At 40.9% G+C, this 26,549-nt stretch overlaps 3 protein-coding genes across 6 annotated transcripts; 2 read left to right on the top strand and 1 right to left on the bottom strand.

The window, feature by feature from the left end:
• Positions 1-2,704: 2,704 nt before the first annotated feature.
• Positions 2,705-7,167, bottom strand: LOC129719582 (uncharacterized protein K02A2.6-like). Its single transcript, XM_055670975.1, has one exon. It carries the CDS (start codon positions 6,926-6,928, stop codon positions 2,705-2,707), a length of 4,224 nt encoding a protein of 1,407 aa, XP_055526950.1. The 5' UTR covers positions 6,929-7,167.
• A 284-nt stretch (positions 7,168-7,451) lies between these two features.
• LOC129724612 (NEDD4 family-interacting protein 1) lies at positions 7,452-9,794 on the top strand. Of its 4 annotated transcripts, XM_055679629.1 has the most exons (3): positions 7,452-7,782; positions 7,843-7,928; positions 8,355-9,794. In XM_055679629.1, the coding sequence occupies exon 3, from the start codon at positions 8,356-8,358 to the stop codon at positions 9,040-9,042; it is 687 nt and encodes a 228-aa protein (XP_055535604.1). In that variant the 5' UTR covers positions 7,452-7,782; positions 7,843-7,928; position 8,355; the 3' UTR covers positions 9,043-9,794. The 4 variants fall into 4 exon arrangements, with proteins under 4 accessions (XP_055535604.1, XP_055535601.1, XP_055535600.1 ...); XM_055679626.1 differs by lacking the exon at positions 7,843-7,928; XM_055679625.1 differs by lacking the exon at positions 7,843-7,928 and having other exon boundaries at positions 7,454-7,782; positions 8,352-9,794.
• A 4,770-nt stretch (positions 9,795-14,564) lies between these two features.
• LOC129723549 (60S ribosomal protein L8) lies at positions 14,565-15,971 on the top strand. The gene is made up of 3 exons (XM_055677839.1): positions 14,565-14,689; positions 14,988-15,141; positions 15,202-15,971. The coding sequence occupies exons 2-3, from the start codon at positions 15,004-15,006 to the stop codon at positions 15,847-15,849; spliced, it is 786 nt and encodes a 261-aa protein (XP_055533814.1). The 5' UTR covers positions 14,565-14,689; positions 14,988-15,003; the 3' UTR covers positions 15,850-15,971.
• The last annotated feature ends 10,578 nt before the right edge of the window (positions 15,972-26,549 follow it).

Below are 26,549 nucleotides of genomic sequence, written 5' to 3'. Positions count from 1 at the left end.
GGTACACGCCGCCCTGTAAAAGAGGTCTGCCTGGCAAAATAAAGCAACCCAAAAAGTAGCCAACTGCCTTCTGCAGTTGGTGATATTAGTGTGTAGGGTAACCCCCACTAATAAGTCATAGAATCTTTATATCCCATACCTCGACCTTGCATAACTTTTGTTACTGGTTCATGAATATCAATGCAAATATAAATTCTAACACTCAGTCTACATTACTTGGAATAGATTTCAGTTAGATTTTGTGTGTGAAGAAGTTGGGAATCAGTAGCAGTTTATGCTGCATCCTCACAACCGACACTTCCTCAAGCATTGCTCGATTTCCTTTCTTGACATGTAGGTTTAAATCCCTACGAATGATAAGTCCTAATTGCGAAAGCATACAAACCCTAACAATTAAAATTACATTTTTTCTAATAGTGTTGAGAAGTCACCATTTGTGATTGGACACACATTCTCATTATTTACTAATATCAATCATAAATACTTAAACTACTAACAAGCCCCCTTATTTAAAAAAAGCATTACTCGAGTGAGCTCGACTTTCTTAATGTCTTCTTTCTCGATTGCTTCATTCAACCGGACATTCGCTTTGGTGATCGCCTATTTTTGCCGGTATCTTGGACTTCGTGCTTCAGATTATTCTTTCTTTTTCTTTTCTTCCTCTATACACTTAATTTATCTCGGCAAACTTCTGAACAGCTGATCGAGCTCGGCAAGATTTTCAACAAATATCAGCAATATATTTCGACGAACATTCAGCAAATATATCGATCTACCGTTAATAGCAGGTATTGACATTTTGTTTGCCGAAGTTCTTGAAAATACTGCCGAAAACCAGTAGAGCATTTTGCTGAATTTCTCAGCTGTTGTGCTCTCGGCAATAAAATCTAAGTGCACACTCAATCAGATAATAAATGTTCGGTAATTATTATTACAATTTCGATCGATATGTTTGAGAAAATACAGAGTAGTTTGTAAAATTGATATGACTTTACATATTTTCTGTATTCAGCAAATGATTTTACTGAATACTGCTACATTTTCTACTGAACTGTTCGGTAAATTAAACTTTTACCGAATATTGGTAAAAAACTACTGGACCAACTATAGAGCTGTCAATTTTTTTCTATTCGTTGTTCTCGTTCTGGTTGTCAAGTCACATTCTCGGTTCCGTTTGATTATTGAAGTTCCTACGAAAAAAATGGAGGACTTTCTCCAACAACTTCAGCTAAAAGATGATCGCATAGAACAAATTTTTCGTAAGTATATAATAATAAGATTTGTAAATATTTTAGGCATTTAGGCAAACCATCACATTATTTGCCTCTACTTCCGAGCATCTGTTGCATGCTACGTAAATAGTTTACACCGCCTTGTTGATGGACACATCCGGAAGATCTTCGACTTTGAAACTATGAGCACAACTGGCATTGATTTTCACCCTCACAAATTTGGTGCAGCGAGCGTCGATTTTTATTTGTTTTTATTTTTAATAGGTAAAATTTTTAATAATATTTGAATAAAAATATTTTTTTTATCAAAACAATGTTACATCAGATTTCTGGTTTACTTAAATAATTTAAAGTGAACAAATAATGAATATCACAGATCATTCGGTATTGTCTTACACAACTTAAGCCTGTAGTACACTCTTTGTCTAATGGTCAAATATTTGACCTTCTGACATAATGTTCAAATTTATTTGACATCATGGTTGTTGTTTGCCCCATGTTAAAATCGGAGAGTGACAAATAATTATCTTTGACCAAATTTTTATCTGTCAAAAAGAGACAAATTTTTGACGCTCGGTCAAAGAGTGTACTACAGGCTTTACAGATTTGATCGGTGGTTTTGGCAACTAATTGCATTTGCCGTTTTCACAAATTAGGTCGGTAATAATGACAGAAAGCAACAAAAAGTTGATTACTGATCGATCGGTAGTGGTTTGTATTACCGAGCGCTTAGCTATTGAAAAGTCGGTGAAAAAAAGACGAATTCGGTGATTTATTATATGTGTGTGTATGAATATTGTATTAGATTGGTGCATCTTTCGACCGATTTTGGGAATGGGAACATGATAAGGTTTACAATATTTTGAGCGGTTGTTTTTTTATTTTTCATAACAATGTTTTAAGAATTTCTGCTAAATAGTTATGAAAAAAAAATCAGTGGCAAAAATCAGTTTCCACGTGCGAATCGAGATGAAAATCAGCAAAAAATAATAAAAAGATCAGATCGAATCAGTGAACATTCAGTAGTTGGATTAAGTAAACTTATCGGACACACTAAAACGATTAAAAACTGAAAATCCATTAGAAACATGTCGTGTAAAAAACGGTTTTCCAAGTAATCTACGTAAAAACATACCGCGTTAATCTTAAAATACGCGTAAAAACCGCATACATTTTTACTGAGTTTTCCCGTGATAAAGTTTGTGTCACTAACTCGATTAAGCAGTAGAACAGCTTCGACAAAAAAGACAAAATACTGTTTATCTGCTGGTTCGCAAGTAGCGTTGAATATAGCCATCGTTTGTGTTGAGTTCTTCAAGATAATAGAACTACTAATAACTGTTAAGTTCTACTTTAATAGTCTAGTTTCTTTGGTGGTTGGAATCAGAATGAATATAATTTTTCACAGCTGTTATTTCATAGCCTTGACAGCACGTCAAGGCTTACTTGACTATTCCATTACATCTCCCTTTTTAGAAGAGATCGTAGGGGTTCAACCAATTTGGGACCCTACGATTTCGAGCTGGACGGTCTGGCTGGGCAGGAGACAGGGAACGGCTACTGGCTAACTCTGCATCCTGGAAATCGTCATCTGATTCACCTTCAGGTATGATTGGAGAAGCTTCTTCAACTACAGGGGCAGCTGATTCATCTGGAATCTCAGAAACAGCGGGCTTCACTGGTTGGAGGTTGAATTCATCCAACAGCATAGAGAGCGGCATGTTGGGTAATACTGGAGAACTGTCGCAATCGCCATGACGTTGCTTCAACTGATTTGTGTGCGAGCAAATGAGACGTCCAGTTTCCAACAGAACGTTGTAGTTTACCCGGCCTTTGCGCTCCACAATTGTTCCAGGAATCCACTTGATTGCATTGCGTTGGTGTACCTCTGCGTAGACCAGATCATTTGCTTTGAACTCCCGTTTGATGGTGTTGTAGCGTCTGTTGAACTGAGTGTTTTGTTTCGTGTTTACTTCAGTTGGGCTTGGAATCTGTGGCTTGACAAGATCGAGTGTTGTACGGATCGATCTTCCTAGGAACAGGTCAGCAGGTGACTTTCCTTCAGGCAAGTTTCGACTCGGGGTTGAGCGGTACGTAGATAAGAAAATCTGGAGATGTTGGAATGTGGCCGTGTTTTCCCCCTTGACAAGCTTCTTGAGTCCCCTCTTCAGTGTGTCAACAAACCTTTCAGCCTGTCCATTCGACTGCGGGTGATACGGAGCTATGGTCAGGTGACAGATTCCGTTTGCTTCACAAAACTGTTTGAATGTTGAACTGATGAACTGGGAACCGTTGTCTGACACCAGGGTTCGTGGATTTCCATACCTTGCGAAGGTTTCTTCAAGAATTTCCAGTGTTGCTGTCGTTGTTGTACTGCGGGTGCGGAAAACTTCGGGCCATTTTGAGTAAGCGTCGACGATAACCAAATAGTAGTAACCATTCACGGGGCCAGCGTAGTCGATGTGAATGCGCTCCCAGGGTTTCGACGGAATCGGCCAGGACTCCAGATCAGTTTTTCTCGGGGATTTGGCGGCTTCGGCACAGGAACTGCAATGTCGAACACAAGTTTCTATATCGTCGTCTATGTTTGGCCAGTAAACGAAGCTTCTAGCTAACGCTTTCATGCGATTCATTCCAGGATGTCCTCGATGCAATTGACGAATGATGCGCTTACGGAAACGTGCTGGAATAACGACCCGATCACCAAACATTATGCAATCTTGAACGATCTGCAGGCTATCTCGTCTGGTGAAAAACTGACGAATGGCTGGATCCTGTGGTTGGGTTGCAGTTTGCGGCCAACCTTGATTGATGTGCTGGATCACCTTTTGTAGGACTGGATCACGACTTGTTTCCTTGACTATCATTTCAGATGTGACCGGTAAAGCAGAGATGGAGTCGTCGAGGATCGCTTTCACATCCAATTCAATTTGCAAAGCAGCGATGATGTAGTCTTCGTCCGGTCTACTGTTTGAACTCATCAGGCGTGACAGGAGATCAGCGTGACCAAAACTTGCAGTCGGCACAAACTGGATGTCGAAATTATAAAGCATCAGCGTGAGTGCCCAGCGTTGTAGGCGATTTGCGGTGTAAACTGGAATACCCTTCTTGCTTCCAAATATTTTCAGCAACGGCTTGTGGTCGGTTTGAAGAGTGAATCTACGTCCGAAAACCATTTTGTGAAAACGGGTAACTGCAAAAATAAGCGCTAGAGCTTCCTTCTCGATCTGTCCGTAGTTTTGTTCAGCTGGTGTCAGTGACCTTGAAGCGTGTGCGATGGCCTTGACCGCGCCATTCGGAAAACGGTGCATAATCACTGCACCCAAACCATCCTTAGAAGCGTCACCGGCAACGATGATTTCCTTATCTGGATCGTAGTGAGTCAGCAACAAATCGGAAAGGAGGATTGTCTTAAAACGTTCGAAAGACCTCTGGCATTCGGCGGTCCAATCCCAGCGAGCGTCCTTCTTCAGCAGACGGTCCAGTGGCGCACGAAGCTCTTTCATTTGGCCAACGAATCGTCCATAGTAGTTGATTGCTCCCAAATAAGATCGCAGCTGCGAAATGTTCTTCGGGGCTGGCATCTGGGAAATGGCTCGCGTCTTCTCAGGATCAGGGTGGAGACCATCCTCGTCAATGATGTGACCCAGGAATTTAATCTGTGGAAGTGAGAAACGGCACTTCTCAATGCGGAGATGAAATCCATAGTCTTGAATTCGTTCCAAGACAGCGTAAAGGTTGCGATCGTGTTCCTCTTGAGTTTTTCCAGCAATCATGATGTCGTCAAGATATGGTTTGACACCTGGAATGCCGGCTACCATACTATCGATGATTCTCTGGAAAGCACCAGGGGCGGATTTGACTCCGGGTGGCAAACGGTTGTACTGGAACAATCCTTGATGAGTGTTGATGGTCAGCATCTTACGGAATTCTTCTTCGACTTCCACTTGGAGGTATGCATCTGAAAGATCGATGTGCGAGAAAAAGCGGGAACCAGCTAGCTCGGCAAACATGTCTTCCGGATGCGGTAAAGGATGACAATCGGATTCCAGCACGTCGTTGAGACCCGTGGAGTAATCACCACAGACACGAACGGAGACGTTGTCAGCCTTTCGAACAACCACGATGGGGGCCGCCCAGTCGGAGAATTGAACTGGTGAAATGATACCTTTATCTTGCAATCTCTGTAGTTCGGCGTCAACTTTGGGAAGTGCAGCGTAGGCCACCGGCCTCTTTGGACAATACACAGGGCGTGAATTGGGTTTGAGGTACAGTTTCACTTGTGCTTTGGTGCAACGACCAAGGGAACTTTGAAAAACATCAGGAAATCTGGAACGGAGCTTCTCTACCAAGGGCTCGAACTTCTGCTGTACAGACTGAATCAATGTGTTGAACGGAACTGACCAGAGATCGAATTGATCGATCGTCTCGATGCCGAAGACGTTGAGATCCGGTTTGCTTGAAACAAAAACTCGGCCTATTCTGGTGATGCCATGGACAGTGATGTTTGCTAGCAATTCACCGATGATACCAATCTCGTCTCCGGATGCACTGACAGCTACAACTTCAGTCTCTTGAGTTGGTGGTTTGCCAATCTTTTCCCAGACTTGCTCGGAGATTATTGTGATGTCTGACGCACAGTCTAGTTGCAACTGGATCGGGAAGCCGTTGAGATTCAACTTGATGAACTTTCGTTTCTTTGAGAGGTCGACTTTTTTAACCAATGTGATGCCTTTGGACTTGACCGTGTCCTTTTTCCTTGGTTTGTCGACCGGCCTGGATGACTTCTGCTCAGCGGAGGAACAATAGCCTTCCTTGTGACCCTTCTTTTTGCACTTGCTGCAATAACGGTTTTGATAAGAGCACTCCTTGACATAGTGCGGGTCTCCACACAACCAGCAGGGTGTTTTCGGAATCTTCTTCTTGCTAGCAGGTTTCGGATGATGAGCGATAGCGTTGACGTGCTTGTCGTTTCCACTTTTCTCGATCATTTTGGTGTCCTGTTTAACATTGATGATCCGATTGCATTCTTCCACCAGGTTTTCTAGCGTCAGAATTGTCCCAGCTCCATCACCGACGGCGGGTGCGAATTCTTCTACTTCTAACTTGCCTATCAATCGTGTGCGGATGTCCGCATCGCGTGGTGACTGGAGACCACAAACGAACCGGAGCGCTTTGAATTGATCGTTAGAGAGCTTTGATAACTGAAATGCTTCACAGTGCTTGTTGATTGAAGCAGCATACGAAGAATAATCATCAGCGTCGTTCTTCATGTACTGGAGACACTGATAGCGAGCGTTGAATAAAGAAGTTTGACGTCCGAAAAGTTTCTTCAATTTCGTGATGGTTTCTTCAAACTTGAACTCTCGGGGGTGCTTTGGCAGGATGCTGTTCACGTAGCGTTCGTGGAACTGCGTGCCAATCTTGCGTAGAAGTAACCTTACTTTCGCGTTCTCGTCCAACTGCTTTCCGTCTTCCTTAAAAACGTCTTCGAAACGAGCGTACCATGATTCAAAATATATTCCGCCGTCAGGGTCGTACCGGAACTCGTCGATTCCAGTTGCGAGAGACTCGATGATTCGTTCACTACCAGTCGGATTGGCGTTCGTCCGTTTGAGATCCGCAATCTGCTGCTGCTGGTTAGCAATCAATTCCGTGAGCCGTATAATCGCGTTACGAAAATCCTGGTCTGACATTTTTGAATTCGCTGTTTGCTTGAAGTCTTCAAAAAGAGGAACTGGAGGAAAAACTTCCGGAGGTGACTTGAATATCCTCGTCGCCAAAATATGTTGGGTTCTTCAAGATAATAGAACTACTAATAACTGTTAAGTTCTACTTTAATAGTCTAGTTTCTTTGGTGGTTGGAATCAGAACGAATATAATTTTTCACAGCTGTTATTTCATAGCCTTGACAGCACGTCAAGGCTTACTTGACTATTCCATTACAGTTTGGCATAATTAATGAAGAATAAGTTTATATACGAAAAATGTTCTTCACTGATGTATCAACCTGCTTTGTGGCGGAACTGTGAAGAAACCTGAGAGTAGGAACCACAGATGGCCGACTTCGAATTTTCAATGGCACATAACAAATTAAATAGAAGGCCAGTCTCCAACGGCCCCTTCAAACTGTTTCATCCCGGTATCAAAACAGCTGGGCTGCCTGCAAATGCTACCAAGCAGAAACGTCATAATTTCGAAGCTCACCAGACAGAAGCGAAAGACAAACCAAAACGAAAAGTGCCAAACCACTATCGCTGTGACGACGGTGAAAAGTAAAGACGAAAAAACGAAAACGACAAAAGTTACACAAGTCGATCGTCAGCAGCAGCAGTATAGCAGATCAAAGCATCAACATTTAAAGTTGAAAAATCGATAAAACTGCATGAAATTGTTGTTTTACTTCTCGTTTCTACCAACCAACAAAAGGATACTTTCGTGGAAAACAAAAAACTTATCAAGTGTGTACTTAATCGGACAAAGGCCTATCAACGACGAGTGAAGAGGAAGTGAGCAACAGAAAAATTGAGCCCACCGTAAGCAAATAAAGGTGAGAAATTTGGCCGTCAAGTTTTGCGTCATCAAGGGGCCAATTTTGTGCAATCAGTAGAAACCTGCGGAGAGAAAGGCAACCGATTTTTGCGGACGTATATTTTGGATAGTTCGTTCGTGCGCATATCAAATTTGCCATTATTGGTGGGTTTCCTACTTCATCAGAGCGGTGCAAAAGGTGTAGACGAAAAAATCGATAATAGGCAAAACAGCGGGCAACACTTTGTCGCTACTTTTACTACTGTCGTGAGGGGATTATTTCGAAATTTGTACCATTTAATGATGTCATTTGAGCATTAAAAGTATTTATTTGCAGTAAACTGTCGGGATTATAGGCTTACATTTCGAAGGTCGTATCGAAAGTAATGAAAACCGGGAGTATTCTGCAAAAGTTGCAAGGCCGGAATGAAGGTCAAGGTCGCTTGATAATAGTACGCTGCATGGGTTTTGCAACTCGAATTATCGTTCGCAGTTTGATAGTTTATTTCGCAATTAGCTGCTGCTAATTATGATTGCTTTTTCAGACTTGGCAATGGTTGTAATATTTCGTTTTCAACTATTTTTCAGCAGGATGCCTCCGGCCAACAATAACAACAACGACGATTTACCGCCGCCCAAAGCTGATTTCAGTGCACCGCCGCCGTATGAGGCAACAGATAACAGCGGTAGTCAGTATGGCACTCCACAACATCAGGAAATGACCACCAAACTCCCAACGTACGAGGAGGTACAGATGGAAAAGATGATTAACCACGAGCTACCGATTCCACCTGGAGCTGGCGGTCAAATGCCACCGCCTCCGCCTAGTATCACAGGTCTTCCGCTGGGACCGACTGGTCGATCAGCGGGAGGAGTAGGTGGTGGCGCCCCGGCTGTGACATTCATTGCAATTGACGCAGACGGCGAAAACATTAACGCAGACAACAGCCTCTTGGGAACGGATATCGTATTTGTGACGGCCTTTCTGGTTGCGTTCTTCTTCAACTGGATCGGTTTTTTAATGTTGACTTGTTTCTGTCACACTATTGCAGCCCGCTACGGAGCTCTTTCCGGTTTCGGCCTATCACTGGCCAAGTGGACTTTAATCGTGAAACATTCGACTGATTTTGCTTCGCATGAAAATTCCTGGCTGTGGTGGCTGATAATGGCATTCGGTTTTCTCATCTGCGTCCGAGCCATCGTCCAGTACATCAGCATCAAGCGAACCTGGCGTCTGCTGTCGACGTCTGCCCAGGAGCGGTTACTTTTCTTTTACTGAGTTTCGTGTGTTGCTTGAAGAAAGCAATCATCTGCTAAACGGGAGTCAAAATAATACCAAATTACTTCTCCCATTTAAAACCAGGAACGACCTGCCGAGTGTTTTTAGTCGTATGACAGCGATGCCGCAGTAACTCGCAGGGAAACCTTTTGATCAGAAACAACTTATGTCTGGTTTTTGTGATGAAACAATCAAATTCTCCGATTCCCATTTGGAACAAACATTCCCCTCTATTTCTACGATCTATGTTGCTATTGTTATTCAACCTATATTTATTACTAATCGTTTTGGTTTTCCCCACTGCTACCCAGAAGAATAGTAATAAAATGTAAACGCAGCACTAGAATGCCGTTCGAGGTCTAGTCGAGCTTCAGATAAGATGTGCAATCGGTGTGTAGAAAAAGCTGTCGCATTTTTAAACCATCGTTGTTTTCTTCGTTTCCGTTATGCCATTTATTTCTACAACATTAAAATTTACTAGCCGACGTGCGAAAATGATTCAAACAGTGTTCGTTCGTTCTCTGTTGTACTGTAATGTGTTTATTATGTTATCAAAATAAAAAGAACGTAATACCGATGATTAGCACGGTGACACGTCGTAATGATTCAGCGCACTGCATTCAAAACAATAGAGCATAGTTTTGTACTTGTAAATAGGCTTTAGTGTGAAATAATCAAGCTACTAATTACCAATTGTAATCCAAATGTGAATATGGCAAACATAATTCAAATAAAATATTTTGGTGAAATTTCCCGTAGCGTTTTGTAAGGATCGAAAATAAACGTGTCCCCGAAATGTAATTCCTTGAGCTTTAAGGAGGATCCATAACCATGGGGATGTTTAATAAAAATCTAAAATCAGAACGGGTGACGAAATCGTGTCCAATTTTAAGCGCCACGGATTTCATCCGTTTTTGTAGTTTTCAAATGGAAAAATTAGCAAAATACTACAAGGTATACAGCCCTAGGGTTAAATAAAATGGCGTGGGACTAAACACTGTAGTTACTGTAATTACACCCACAATAAATTCGTTTGTTCAGTAATTTACGTATTTTAAGTCTCAGAGTCCCCTTCATTTTTTCAGAAATATATTAAATTGCACTCGAAAGAACTTCATTTACACTTGGTGATGTTGTGTCTGTAGTGTTTTTTTGTGCAAACAGCATTTATCAATTACAACGAAGTTAAAGCACAGGCAAATAGACGTGCCACTCAGTACAAAATTGAAAGGAAATTATGGTTTCTACCAACTTGTGCGACACCTACTGGACATATTCCGCAAAAGATAAATTTTCAGCCTTTCTGCTGCTTTGGCAGCACGGCGCGCGACAACTGTCAGCTGAGTTCAAAGGAAAAACGAACATCAGCGCCACACCACCGCTGCGATGGGAATATACCGCAAAACTTAAACTCATTTGAATTGGCCGTTATTTGAATCCACGAAAATATATTTCGTGGTACGTCTGTTTGACTGTGGTTAAAGTTTAAAAAGAATAATTTTGTTTTTTGCTTCACAAGTTTGTTTCATTTGCCAACAATTACATTTACCTACTGTATTACGAAAACAGCTAATATAAGTATATTATTTTATTTGTTGAAAAAAATCACAGGAGGGTTGTGTGCAAAGCCACGATCGCAAGGTTGAAGTAGAATACTTTTACAAGAAAGATAATCCGGCTGCTTGCGTGTCAGTTATTTTTCTAGTAAATAAACGTTGACTAATCAGATTGGACCATTTTCAATTATATAGTAAGTTGCTTGTCATGATTGGGGCTTGACAATTTTGGTTATGCGAAAAATTAATTTTTATGCAGATAATGAAAATTTTTCGCATGCCGTACTCATGACTGAAGGAAAAGATAATTCAGTACGTTCTGAGACACGGAGATAAAGTAAAATTTATAACATTTACAAATTTAAAAATCTAAATTAACTCAAGAGAAAATATTAACTCTTCAATCATCAGGTTTTGATTTCATCCTGAAAAAGACAATTTGTCGTTCAATTCAATATCGGATTTGATGAATTAATGATATCACAATAATGTTAAATTTATACATGTGAGAAAATCAAAAGGAATATTTTCTTTCGTCGCATTAATAACGCGCTCTTTTTATAATTAATTGTTTATTGATAACATTATACTGCCATAGATTTGCTATCCTGTCGCTTTTCACGCTGTACTATTGTACGGGAAATGCGCAATCGAAACAAAATGTTTATTTTTATAATTTTCTCTTTCAATGAATGAATGAATTATCAGGTAACTCACAAAATATCAGCCATTTTCCTCTAATCTCCGCATTCTTTGGAAACCGGAATAAACTTGTTAGTTTCTTTGCCTTTCGCCAATTGCTGTTACATTTGTTATATACGCACTTCATTTTCACATCAAATGTTAACTTTCAAAGAAGTCATATGCAACATGAATTATATTCAGTGGTGTCAGGATTTTAATGTGAAAGTGGGTTGCCAGTTGCATGGTTTTCCACTCCGCCAGACTAGTAAAATACAGTGACTATTCTCAAAACTAGACGGCTCATGTGTTGTCAAAATGAGTCAACTTTTCATTGAATGCATTTACTAGTGCCTGCTATCGCACAGAGACTGCATTTTACTAAAGTGCCTCACTGCCTAAGCTGCTATCGATACTGAGATCCGCTGCAAATAGTGTCCTATCAGTTGTCATGCCAAAGCTGTGGCCGCTATCCGCTATCGCTGGTATCCACTGCACTGCTACTGCTATCGCTAAGGGAGGGCTGCTGTTGTCGCTGTCTAGAGCTATTATGAGCGGCTTCGGCTGAAACAGGCACTCATATAGGCCGAATAGCATATTTTAAATCGCAAGGTATATGATTCTGTCGACCGTGCTTGGGAAGCAATCATATAACGACCAATCAGAGGTCGAATTTTTCGTTCTGACAAGGCTTGACTATTTTCAATAGTACAATAGTTTGAATAATAAAATAACAATTATGTTCATTTGGGAAGAATCTTAGAAGATTTCCCAATCTATTGCTGCAAGAACGAAGGAAATCCATCGAATAATAACCGATTTATTAGCATTTGAAATTGGACATATTTTCCACTTTTTTCGGTTTTAGATTTTCATTTCACATCCCTATGTAGCCGAACTTCCTGAGAGAAGTATTCTACTTCAAAAAACTAACAATATTGAAATGTAAAAAAAAATCATGTTCGCGTAAATTTAAGTCCCACGTCAAAAATGCAATTTGAATATGCAAACTATTGAAAATTGTCAAACCTGGTTGAAACGCAGATTCAGACCAATCAGAGTTGAGCTGAATGCGGTTCATTATTGCTTTCTCTAGCACTGTTTTCAAAATACAACCAAATTAACCGAGAATGCACTCTTTTGGATATAAAAATCTGCTTTCGGTTCATTTTACTAGCTGACGGGGCCGATAGCAGATGAAACAACAAACTGTCTGTTTTCGTTTTCGCGGTGTAGCGACACTTGGACTACACTTTTGACACCGTAAATGTTTTATTTCACTTTCCGGACTACAGTGCTTTTTCGATTTTATCGCGGTCAAAAATTTTGTGTTGGATTCAATTGAAATTTATGATATTTTAAGTAAAATGATGCACTTGCATAGTTAAATGGAATATAAGTTCAAGATACAAATGAATAAACAAGAAAAGGTTAGTTTATGATATTTATCTTTATTGAATTTTCGCGGACTTTTTCATGGCTATTATACATGCAATATCAATATGAATTGTACTGCTCATGTTTTAGCATAGCTAGCAGAGTCTAATGCTTGTTTATGTGAAATTGTGGAACCACTAGACTTTATAATTTTTAAAACCTATGAGGACCAAACTGTAGGGATTTTTCAGTTGTTAACAGATCTTTTTTCTCAACTGCTCGAATAATACGTAATTTTTTCTTCAAAGTCAATGAAATACGTATTTCACGCTTCATTTTTTTCATAATTATGGCACAAATTATTTGTAACAGATATGACACTTGATTGCCTCAGAAAATTGATCAAATAAATTGAGTTCATAAAACTATACACATGCAAAGACACAAGGCACACATGGCAATGATGTTTCGAATACATTTTCTGCAACTGGAAGTATATTATTCTTGATTTGAAGTTTTTAAAAAATAACGTGATAAAATCGAAAAAAAAAAACCGTGAGAAAATCGAGCGTGAATTTGGCGAGTAGAGATAAAAATGACTGTTGATAAAAGCGAAAAAGCACTGTACTCTTTTTCTGTCTCTGACTACCCTTTTTTTCTGTCCCGGACTACATCCGAAAAAAGTAGAGTGTCAAAACTGGTTTGTTTTGGTTCTCGTTCCACGTGGTAAAGTGTCAGGTAATTTTTTTCAGCACATTTGCGAAATGGACATATGGCATGGAAATGGAAATGACGATGGCGATAATTACCAAAAGAAAACAAATTGACAGCTATCTCCCATTATTACGCATACCAATGCAACAACACTGAAAATGTTTTATTTGAAGCTGCAAAGTGTAGTCCGGAAAAAGTGTAGCTACACCGCGAAAACGAATTCGACATTACTCAGAATAACCAAAATCCAAGTTGAAGATTAAATATTTTTCTTTACTGCTTTTGTGCTACATTGCAGCTTGCAATCCGAATGTCGAAATTTGCTTAGTAGTAATGCATCAACCTCACGGTTGTGGCTTTGCATACCACGCTCCGAATATTTTGCCTTTTTTTCATAATTGCAACAAGAAAAGATTAAAGTTGAGGGGAGGGGAAAACACGTTCGAAATACTTTAAGTGCTTTCGCTGGGAAAAACTACAAGAGTCACGAAGTATTTGGAACAATCAAGGGATTCTTACTGCTTAAAAAAGCAGAAAATACGGGACAGTAAAAAAAGATTACTTAAGAGTTAGAAGAAAAAAATTGGTTTCTACTTACTACAAATTGGAGAAAAATAAACAGTTTAAAAAATAGTAGCAATGACAGAAGTAAGAAAACAGCGAAAAGAACAACAACACAGCAAAAACAAGAAACGATAAAGAAAAACTCACACCAAAAGCAATAAAAGATTAAATAATAATTGGATAGCGAATACATTTCCTTTTTCCTCACGTACTGCTTATAGTCATTGTATATTTTACTAGTCTGGCGGAGTGAATTCGGAAACCAATTTAAACTGTTATAACGGGAACCAGTCAATGGAGATTCAATACGACTGGTTCCCGTTATAACAGTTTTAATTGGATTCCGAATCCACTCCGCAAGACTGTAAATATAGGGACTGTAGTATAGTCACTGTATATTTTACTAGTCTGGCGGAGTGAATTCGGGAACCAATTTAAACTGTTATAACGGGAACCAGTCAATGGAGATTCAATACGACTGGTTCCCGTTATAACAGTTTTAATTGGATTCCGAATCCACTCCGCCAGACTGTAAATATAGGGACTGTAGACTGTAGTACTGCTGTGTTAGCTTCTATACGCCCTTTTGTGTTACTTTCAACGAATGTGTAAACGCAAACTATGACAGCTGCTGCGGTTGCGTCTGGTAGCTTCCGCCATTTAGACATTTGCTCGCTTCTCTCTTTCTTTCCGGCTCGTCGTAGAGTCCAGTGAACACACTTTTTGTGTATCATTAAAATTAAGTTTTAAACCCTGTAAGTGTAGTTATAGTTTTAATTTCGTAGCAAATCGATCAAGCCGGTTCAGTTTCATTGTTCAAAGTGGAGTCGCGATAATTTCGCACTAATCTATGATGAAAATATCGGAAAAAGTAATACGTGTTTGCGATGATGTTTTGATCGTCAATGTTCGATGGCTAACTGTTGACGTTTCATGAATGGATTTTCCTACGGAATGATCGGATTGTTCATTGAATTGGTTTTGTCCTCAATCACAATGGTTTTTCGTCCAGATTAGACCTGTGGTTAATAGTGTATTTCGTTTTGTTTACAGTGAGTAAATCGCCACAATGGGGCGAGTCATTCGTGCACAGCGTAAAGGTGCAGGGTCGGTTTTCACTGCCCACACCAAAAAGCGAAAGGGAGAGCCTAAATTGCGCGCCCTCGACTATGCTGAACGTCACGGTTACCTGAAGGGAGTCGTCAAGGTGAGCTAAACTGTACTTATAAAATAAAGCTTAGTTTAAGTTAACCCTATCATATTGCAGCAAATTATCCACGATCCCGGTCGTGGTGCCCCGCTGGCCGTGGTGCACTTCCGCGACCCGTACAAGTTCAAGCTGCGTAAACAGCTGTTCATTGCTGCCGAAGGTATGTACACCGGTCAGTTCGTGTACTGTGGCAAGCGTGCTCAGCTGCAGATCGGAAACGTACTCCCAATTGGTCTGATGCCGGAAGGTACCATTGTGTGCAATTTGGAAGAGAAAACCGGCGACCGTGGCAAGCTGGCTCGTACCTCGGGCAACTACGCTTCGGTCATTGCTCACAATCCGGACACCAAGCGTACCCGTGTAAAGCTGCCTTCGGGTGCTAAGAAAGTTTTACCGTCGGCCAACCGCGCCATGGTTGGAATCGTTGCCGGAGGTGGTCGTATTGACAAGCCAATTCTGAAGGCTGGTCGTGCCTACCACAAGTACAAGGTGAAGCGTAACTGCTGGCCGAAGGTGCGTGGTGTTGCTATGAACCCCGTTGAGCATCCCCATGGTGGTGGTAATCACCAGCATATCGGTAAGGCTTCGACTGTTAAGCGAGGAACGCCACCAGGTCGCAAGGTTGGTCTCATCGCTGCCCGTCGTACCGGTCGTATCCGTGGTGGCAAGGGTGACGAGAAGTTCAAGGAGAAGGAGAAGAAGTAAGACACTAGGTAGGAGAAGTGAGGCAGGAATGTGTTTTCGGTATGTGCCGATAGGCTTTAGAGTCGATATCGTTGTGAGGATTTGGAATAAAAGTAAATATTTCAATCGAAAGTCATGTTTAAGTATGATCGTTTTATTGTTATTGAAACTTCACTGTGATTTTTTGGCTTGGAGATTTATTCTGTTATAGTTTTGTTAATTTGGAATGTAATCAACTAATAAGTCTGAAAATTCGTTGTTCGGTAGGTCTGTGCGGTTTTAAAAGCGCAAGTAGCCTTCATCTTATTCAACCTAATGAACCTTGCCATCAATAAGTCAGAAGTCAAAACAGTCCTCAAACCACCAAAATGTAAATCACCATTTTTCCATTAGAAATGCATTTTGATGGAAATGTAAGTTAGGTTTCATTTGCCGATAAAGACTACGATCATGATTCATTCTCGAAATTCCGATAAACTTTCGATGCAAGGCTGTTGGCAAGTAACTTGGATTCTTTTTAGGCTGATAACTGAAAAGTTCAACGTAATTTTACTGAAAGCACTTTTTCTTCATTTAGTTAATATTTTTTAATGGTTAGGGGGACAACCTTTTGGGGTAAGCTTAATATTCATGAGAAAGCGTACCACACGTTATATTTACCACTTATCAATCAGACGAAAGCCTGTGTGCCTTCGTTGTATTAAAGCCGACGCCACTGTGCTCGATTCATAAATGCTCGTCGCCACTCTTGCAGACTGCGTAGGTTGAGCTCTTTCCACTTGATCAATTCACTGTGCACGTTGTGAGCCTCGACGCCGCACAGTGGGGCTGTTTTGAAAAAAGACGGTCAAAATTAGTGCTGATAAAATGTTATTTCCTAATGCTTATGGTTACTTGGGAATATTGAATAGCAGGCAGGAAAGACCATCACCTTGTCGAAGTGTTGCACCCACATGGTCCCCTGCGTCGCTGTTCTGGTCTCCTGTCTGTAGCCATTCATATGTTCATTAGGGTGAGGAATCGTTATATGGAAAAAACGAAACTTGATAGCAGAAAGCCAGAACCAAGTTTTTTTGTTCTATTTGGGGCCCCAAACAATCCTGAATTTATTGGAAGTCGATTGGTTTTGTCTTCGCTTGGCGCATTGCATTTTAAATTTATATGGAGATTTGTATGGAAAAACCAACTTTTTTGCATTTTCCATTCTAAAGAGCTCAAAATGGCTCAAACCATACACACTTAAAATTTTTTGCCGGGTCTCGGTAATTTATTGCCGAGAACGGCACCACTGAGTACTCGGTTAAAAAAATAATGACAGCTGTCACATTTTATCGTGAATCTCGGTTCACCTAACTGATGCTTCGGCTCTTTAATATTTTGTGCCGAAACTTCAGTTAGGTTGAACCGAGATTTTCGAAAAAATGTGACAGCTGTCAGTTTTTTTCTAACCGAGCACTCAGTGGTGCCGTTCTCGGCAAAAATTACCGAGACTCGGCAAAAAAATTTAAGTGTGTAGGTTTCATGACTTCAAATGGTAGGTTTTTTGATGCCTAACAACTTGGCCGAAGACACTAAAGAGCTAGGGTGTGCCAAAAAAAAATACTAGAGCTGTTCAAAGTTGAGAATGTCGAAATTTATGTTGCAAATCATTTTTTCTGCCAACACTGCCAGTGTACCGCCGTCAGTCAGATTTCCATCAGAAGTAACCTCTGAAACACGTTGTAGATGCTATTTACGCCTAGAATATTGACCTGAATTTGTTTGTTTGATGCAGCTGAGTGTATAAAATCGTTACAACAGGTTACTTCTGATGGGAATCCTACTGACGCCGGTACATTGGTAATGTTGGCAGAAAACAAGATTTTCTGCATTTAAATCGACATACTCAACTTTGAACAGCTATAGCTCTTCGTAGGGACATTCTAGCTCTTCAGTGTCTTTTGTTATTAGGCATCTAAAATACTATACTTTAACATAATGTAGTGCATTATTAGAGCATTATTGAGCTCTCTAGAGAGGTAAATGCAAAAAGTAGATTTTCCTAGAGACTGTGTTATAAAGAGATACGCAAAGAGAAAAGCAGTAAATATGGCAACCATTTGCTAATATTTTATTTTGAACAATTCCGGCAACCACATTTATTTTCGCATAACTTTTCATACGCACTAGAAAGTGTAATGAAATTTCGAAACTTTGTAAGGATATATTACTGAGTTTCAGGCTTGTTCATACAATTATAATAATTTCCAATGCATCACTCATAACATGAGCATGACGAACACATTTTTCGTTGAAACCATAATTGCACGTGATTCACAGAATTTAAACTGATCGCAACCCACATTCCATACGAAAAGTAACACGCAGTTTGTTTACTTTGCACACTTGGAGCCTCGATTTGACGGTTCACTTGGAGTTTTCGACCTCACTCTTTGCGTATCTGTTCATAACACCGTCTGTAGGTTTTCCCAGAGTCTATGTTTAAGAGTCCCGCAAAGATGAAACCAAAGGAACCAAATCAGTGTCAAACGAGGGTACCAATCGAGCAATGTAAATAAACAAGGTGATAATGTTAGGAGTGGATGAAAAGTGTTGTAATTGACCGTAATAAAGAATATGTGTTTTTCCGAAGTTTTACTTACACATTTTAATCCAACATTAAACCTGTACACTGGTTCACTTAAATTTAACAAAACATCACCGGTGTAATCTTTCAAAACTGTGTACCTTGTGAAGAATTTCAAAAAATGACATTCGCTTATGCATGGTGAAAAACAGAACTGTATAGTTCTTGGCAACAAACGGCACAAAAACTGTGTTGCAGAAACGATAGATTTTCTCTTCGCGCGACTCTATATACCATAGACTCTGGGTTTTCCCATATGCATTTTCATACAAATCTGAAATGCAATGCGCCAAGCGGAGACTAAACCAATCGACTTCAGGTAAGTTTAGGGTTGTTTGAGACCCCAAAAGGAACCAAAAAAATTTGGTTCTGGAAAATCGTTCACTTTTCCCCACCCCAGTGTTCATGCAAGTGCTGTCTCCACCTTTCGATCGTCTCACGATCATCTGTCAAGATACTCCCAGCCTTATCCCTACACATTTCGGCTCGCGGAACAAAGCCTTTGCGGGATGCGTTGGATTTATGAAAGAAATTTTGTGTTTCATGACAGCGATTCAGCTGTTGTAGTTCTTCGCACTCCTCCTCCTTTTTTTTTAAAGGTGGCGGGGAAATCTGCAAACAGATACCTGAGAAGATAACTCAGGGTGTGGGGATGAGACTAGGGGAGAGATGTTGGGGTAGTTTCACTCCCCCAGGCACCTACTGATCCCTGTCCCAACCCACTAAAACCCCTCCAGTCTCCAGCCCTGGTCTTCCCGGAACGACGGTTAGGTATTACGTCGGGGAGTGGCTTTTGTGCGTGATGCACCCTCTTTACCCTTATAACCACCTAGCTAACTACCAGGAGACTGGTAATTAGGTACCACTGGCGTGTTAGTGGTTGATCCGCCACACACGTTGCAGCTCCAGGACAATCTGAGAGGCGGCCGCACAGACCGCGTTTCAGATGTCCGGGTCGTCGCACATCCTCCGGACTAGATTGTCCGGAGTAGTGCCAGGCCCGCTCACAGCCATCATGTCGCTCCTCGCTCTTACGAAACGAGGGCATACGAAGAAGACATGCTCAGTAGTCTCCTCATCTTCCACGCACTCGGGACACATGGGGGACCCCGCGTGTCCGAACCTGTGCATATATTGCCTGAAACAACCATGGCCTGACAGGATTTGTGTCAGGTGGAAGTTCACTTCACCATGTCGTCTCCTGACCCAGCCGGATATCTCCGGTATGAGTCGGTGCGTCCATCTGCCCTTTGTGGAGTTGGACCATTCCCGCTGCCAGCGGAGCATCGAGAATGACCTTCTGGTACCTCTTATGCCTCTTGTGTCACGTTGGTCGAAACACTCTCTGTCCTCTTTGATGGCAATGCTGATAGGCATCATGCCGGACAAGACACAGATTGCATTGTATGACACCGTACGATACGCACTCGCAACTCTCAGGCACATGAGCCTGTAGATACTTTCCAGTTTACCACGGTAACTGTTAGTACCTAGCGCTCTGGACCACACTGGCCCACCATACCTAAGTATGGACGAAACCACGCTGGCAAGAAGTCTTCGCTTGCTGCCATAAACCGCTGAGCTATTGGACATCATACGAGATAGTGCTGCAGGCATAGTCGACGTGACTCCCGAACGTGAGCTTGCCGTCCACCATAACCCCCAAGAGCTTCAGGGATCGCTTCGAGGTGATGGTGCAGTCTCCGACTCTGACCACCGCCTGTTGCTCCGATTTACGGTTATTCACAACCGTGACCTCCGTCTTGTGATGCGCGAGCTCCAGTTTCCTGGAGCGCATCCAGTCCTCGACCTTGCGTATACAGTGCGCGGCCGTCAACTCGACCTCCTCGATAGACTCGCCATAAACCTCCAGCGCTATGTCGTCTGCAAAGCCGACGATCACAACCCCTATAGGGAACTTGAGTTTCAACACTTCGTCATACATGACATTCAACAACACCGGACCCAGGATAGAACCTTGCGGAACTCCTGCGGTACTTGGGACGCACTTCTGACACTCTCCGTGTCGTAAACAAGTACCCGATTCTGGAAATAATTTTCCAGAATCTTGCACAGCGACACCGGTACATGGATGCTCCTGAGCGCGAGCGCTATTGAGTCCCACCTGGCACTATTGAACGCATTCTTCACGTCGAGCGTGATGATTGCGCAGTAGCGTATTTCCCTTCTTTTGCGCTGGATTGATACCTCCGCCGTCTTGATGACGGAAGAGATTGCATCCAGCGTGGACCTGTCCTTCCGGATTTGGTTACCGATTTCTCAGTAATTTTGTTACAGAACAACGGTAAACGAAAATTTTTTCATGTAGTTCGGTATTTTACTTTACCGAGAAAACATTATGCAGTTAAGTGTGTGACTAACGACAGTAATGAGTATGTGTGTCCAATCACATATGGTGACTTCTCAACACTGTTAGTAATTTGTAATTTCAATTGTTAGGATTTGTTTGCTTTCGCAATTAGGACTTATCATTCGTAGGGATTTAAACCTACTTGTCAAGAAAGGAAAGTAAACTTACAACTAACTTAAATGCTAACTTATTGGCTATAAAGAGAGCTTATCGTAGCAATTGAGGATTGCAACGATTTTTGTCGAAAATTGTCAATAATTTTATTTGACATAGCTTCTAATGGTTCAACACCAGTAAGTCTATGTAATTCGAGTGTACCAAACCAAGGAGGACGCTCCAAAATCATTTTCAGAATTTTATTTTGAATCCTTTGGAGCTTTTTTTTCCTTGTTGAACAGCAACTTGACCAGATCGGTACAGCAATGCTTTATTGCTGGTCTAAAAATTTGTTTGTAAATCAAAAGTTTGTTCTTTAAACAAAGTTTAGAATTCCTGTTAATGAGAAGATATAAACAACTCGTATATTTGATGCACTTGGCTTGTATACTCTCAATGTGCTCTTTGAAAATAAGTTTTTTATCGTAAATTAGTCCCAAGTACTTAACCTTGTCAGACCAACTTAAAATAACCCCATTCAACTTGACAACGTGATTATTTTTTGGCTTGAGGAAAGATGCCCTAGGCTTATGCGGAAGAATTATCATTTGAGTTTTAGAAGCATTGGGAGAGATTTTCCACTTTTGCAAGTAGGAAGAAAAAATATCTAAACTTTTCTGCAATCGACTGCATATGACACGAAGGCTTTTTCCTTTTACGGAAATGCTTGTGTCATCGCAGAGCAATGACTTTGTGCATCCTGGAGGCAAATCAGGAAGATCTGAAGTGAATATGTTATACAGGACTGGGCCCAAGACAGAACCTTGAGGCACACCTGCTCTGACAGGAAATCTATCAGATTTTGAATTCTGATAGACAACCTGCAGAGTTCGATCAGTAAGATAATTTTTCAAAATTTTGATTAGGAAAATTGAAAAATTAAAAGTTTGCAATTTCGCAATCAAACCTTTATGCCAAACACTGTCGAATGCTTTTTCTATGTCTAAAAGAGCAGCTCCAGTGGAATAACCTTCAGATTTGTTAGCTCGTACATATTAGTAACTCTGAGCAATTGATGAGTTGTGGAATGCCCATGGCAAAATCCAAACTGTTCATTTGCAAAAATTGAATTTTAGCGGGGGCCTAGTGTGGTTGGTAACGTCTCCGCCAACCACGCTCGACGCCTGGGTTCGAACCCCACCGCCGACATAGGTGTCGATGGTTGTGAGGTGGCGTGATCCACTTACAACCAACCCAACTGGTCTAGATTCAATCTAGCCGACACCGGGAGATTTTCTGAGGCGAAAAATCTCTGGGATCACGCCTTCCATCGCATGAGGAAGTAAAGCCGTTGGCGCCGGTCCGTTAATAAACGGGTCGTAAGTTAGGGTCCTGGGTGTGGAGTCGCCTCCCTGGGCGTCGGTGATTGGCTACAACAGTGGCGGAACTAGACCGACGGAAAATAAGCGAGAATAAAAAAAAAATTGAATTTTCGTTGATGTGTGACATCATTCGGTTAATGTACTAACTGGTTAAAACGATTTCAACAGTCGCGCTGTGTACGATCCAAGAAAATTTGTTAAGCAATGTTTGAATGGTTGAAACATTTTTAGTTTAATTTTTTCTATCAATGTCGATTGTAAATTGTAACTGAATTTCTGCTTAAAAAATTTCTTGAATGCGGTCCTGTCTTAACTTGATTTTGATAGATTTAAGATCACCTTTTTGTCCGGTCAATGAAGCAAAAAAAAAGAATAGAAAGTTTCAATGACAAATTTAAGCGAACAATGAACCAATAACATGCGAGCATTCCTAGCACAGACGACGCGAATGGACACCATTCGTTTCCTGTGATATTCTCTGTATCCATATTGAAATAAAAATTGACAGAGTCTCCCCGTCCCAATAGGTCAATTTATTTTTCGCTTCCATGAGCTTAGACTAATATGATGTCTCGAAGGTAAAAGTTTTCCGAAAACTTTGAAACAACCCCCATTCTTGAATAATTTCTAAACCTGCCTGCAGAACCTTATAAAAACTGATGTCTTGAAAGAAAATATGCCGGTAAAAGCAACAGTACCAGTGGAGTAAAGAGCCGCTGGTCTCTTGTCGTCTATGATTGTACATTTCAGCGGTACACTTCTATTCGTATTGCAGCGGTACTATTCATATTGCAGTGGTACACTTTTGTTCGTACATTTCTATTCGTGTGCAATCGAGGAAAAACTGCAACGTGCTGCTGATGGTGATTGAAAGTTTATCTCATAAATATGATTACCATAAATTACTTAACAAGAATTGTAAATTTTTGCAAAGGATATTTATTTAATTTTATCTTCGATATTAACTAAATACACTAAGGTCGCTTTTTACGCGGCTTTTTTACGCGGATTCCGAAATTTACGCGTTTTTTTACGCGGATTCCGGAATTTATGCGGTTTTTTACGCGGATTCCGGAATTTACGCGGTTTTTTTTGTGCGGATTTCGGTTTCCCTTCACTCGGAATGCAGAATTAACGCTGTTTTTTTTACGCGGATTCCGGAATTTACGCGGTTTTGTTTACGCGGCACGTATCCCCAGCGTAAAAAGCGACTTTAGTGTAATCGTGACCGGATAGTATCGAAAGAGTAAATTCCCAAATATACACATTCATAAAAGAGTAAGAGCCTGCGAATGCTTGTGAATTTTTGGTTTTTTTTTACTAAGATTCATTCAGAATCTCTTTGTACATTTCAAAATTTTTAGATGATATATTATTATTCTATTACGGGTGTCACTTCACGGTGAAATCAGAGTGAAGTGAACAAAATCCTATTACGGGACTCACGTAAGTGAGAAAAACGTCGCAAAGTGACATCTGCCGCGGAATCTGGGTTATTATGAGTATCATATCAGTGAAGTGAGAACGGAAAAAGCGACGATTCGCGTGGAATTATTTCACGGCCATTTTGAACGGTGAAATGATTCCACGAAGATGCCATAAGTCTTAAAGTTGATTGATTTGTGATCTAATGGTAAATATTGGATTTATTCTTCAGTAACGAAACGAATCAGAATTTGATCCGTGCCTTAAAGCGGTCAAATTTTCATTTTTTTGCCCGATGAAAAAAATGCAAACTAGTTCAGGAAATTTTCGATACCGAAAAAACATTTTTTTTGATGCCGAATGTCTTAGAAATGCAAAACACGTCAAGATCTGGTGTTATCTAAAAAAACGGGAAAAAACGACTTTCTGAGACTTAGAGATTTTTGAGCTGGGAAACAATCTCATTTCATTTGTCCTATTCTCAATTTCACTTCACTGTCAATCTCACTCCACGGAGGTGATTTTTGTCACCTCACTTGAGGTGGAATCGGGAATAGGTCTAAAAAGTGAAGTGAGCGTGAGAGTGAAATATATTTCTCCGTGAAGTGACTCCCGTAATAAGCACCATTTGCTGTCTGTGTAATACAGCAAATGTAGTTGTAGGCAAATGATAAAAAAGTCAATCAAAAAACAAAAATGGAATTGTTGATTGCTACGATTTTTTTCTGGAATTTCTTAATAATTTCGTTTAAGATATCTTCTTATGTTTGCCAATTAATGAACCTTTGTACGGACTTCCATATTATTTTGAAAGTAAGATCCATATTATAGATTTGATTTAATTAGAGGTAAATAAGACGAAACCATTCTTATGATAACGTAAGTATTATTGGATTTGGTTTTTGAGGATATGGAGTTAATTTAGACTTTGACGCGTTACCAAAAATACTTGGTGCTTCTTCAACAAGAATGATATGCTTGTGCCTTTTCAAATACATGTTGTTTGCACAAAAAAAGGGAGGGTTGTGTGCAAAGGGAGGGTTGTGTGCAAAGCCACGACCGCAAGGTTGAAGTAGAATACTTTTACACAGCTCTACTTACGGCTGTACATTAACCTACGGCCGGCGAATCGGTTCGCGCCGCTTTTCGCGTTTAGCCTGGCAGAGGCCTAATGCGCACGGCCAACACAATAGAAAGGTGTTTTTTTTCACATTGAAAATTAGACACGGCTTTACTGGAGTAAGTATTGGCAAATGCATCTACCGCTAATACCGCCGCTATCGTACGAAAGCGCGTCGTTTCATGTGGGGAATAATATCAACAACGAAAAGTTACGCGCATCTAAGAACACCCGAACTGTTTCGCCGTGCCGCTTCCATTTACTTCCTTATAACATCGGCCTTAGGGAAGTACTGGCTGCACCTACCGCTGAGGCTGTTACCATACTGCTACTGGTACCCAAAGCTATTAACTCTTCAAATTAAGTGTTTTATTTGTCCTCAAAAGAACAATTGTTCAATTCCATATCGGAGTAACAATATTGGTTTTATCAGAGTTTTAGAGCGCTTAATACAGCCAAAACAGCGCTATAAAACTTTGATAAAACCACTTTTGTTACTTGATGCAATCACATCTGTGTAATATTACCGACAGTAACATTCTTCGCTCGCGTTGGCGTTCAGCCTGGCAGAGGCCTGAGACGTGGTGACCAACCACAGGGCAAGTGATTTGTTTATTTTGAGGGCAGCCACAGGCGCAACCCGCTGCTATCCTCTGTTACTGCCAAGTGTTGATATCTGCTGCTACTGCTGTCAACGTTGTGAAGGTCCATCCAGCTCACCTTCCGATTAATGAATGTAGCTAGTTTTCCCAGAAACACTCTTTTATAGCCGAAGGGTGCTACGAAATAGGCCACGCCTTTTTTTTCAGTTGTATCATTTTCTAATGTTCTTTAGAGGAATTATTCTACAATTCGCATTTGATTTTTGTATCCAGCGAATAAACAACGATGGTGCTCTCACACACGCAACGGTCTTAACCCGTATCTTATTGCGGTTTGTAACATCAAGCGATTTCGTTTGCTCGCTGTTGCGTGTTGCATCATGTTGCAACTTGGAAGCTGGGAGACGACGAAATTCTGTTAATGCTGATTGATTGAATCGACTTCATATTAGCTCTGCATAGTCGAGCTTACTGTCTTTGTGAATGCGTTCTAACAGGGAAGTTTGTTATTCAAAGTCGGTCATGCTGATCGCAGCCTTTGCGCTGCCCCTACAGTGGGGGGGTTTACTAAATAAAGTGAAAATTAGACAACTACAACAGAAAATTATTAACCTTCAAACATTTGTTTATTTGCCTTGAAAAAGGCGTTTTGCGGTTCAAAATCGGTTGCTGATCACAACCTTTGAGCTGCCCGAACAGTGGGGGAATTAAGATACACGGACAACATGCCCTGTGAAAGCTATTTCACATTCAGTGAATCAGACGGGCGCGACAGATTTAAATTGCTAGGATCCAACACGAAATGCTTGCTTGCGTTGTCAAAAATTATCAACTTTCAATGACTTGTTTATTTGCCTTGAAAAAGGCATTTTAATTTCCAAAATTGGATTTCCTGATGGCAATCTTCATGTTGCCCAAACAGTGGGGGAATAATGGCAGTCTGGCGACACACGCTGAGAAAAACCGCGCTGCTCCTGAGACGTGATGACCAACCACAGGGCTAGGGCTGCTGCTAAGGAAGGACGAATGCTGTTGTCGCTGTCTAGAACTATTATGAGCGACTTCGGCTGAAACAGGCTCTTATATAGGCAAAATAGCA

The sequence above is a fragment of the Wyeomyia smithii genome, chromosome 2 (genome assembly GCF_029784165.1).
Source record: "Wyeomyia smithii strain HCP4-BCI-WySm-NY-G18 chromosome 2, ASM2978416v1, whole genome shotgun sequence".
In the NCBI taxonomy this organism is placed as follows: domain Eukaryota; kingdom Metazoa; phylum Arthropoda; class Insecta; order Diptera; family Culicidae; genus Wyeomyia; species Wyeomyia smithii.
The sequence above is the reverse complement of the archived record's forward strand: the minus strand, read 5'-3'. Positions and strand labels throughout refer to the sequence as shown.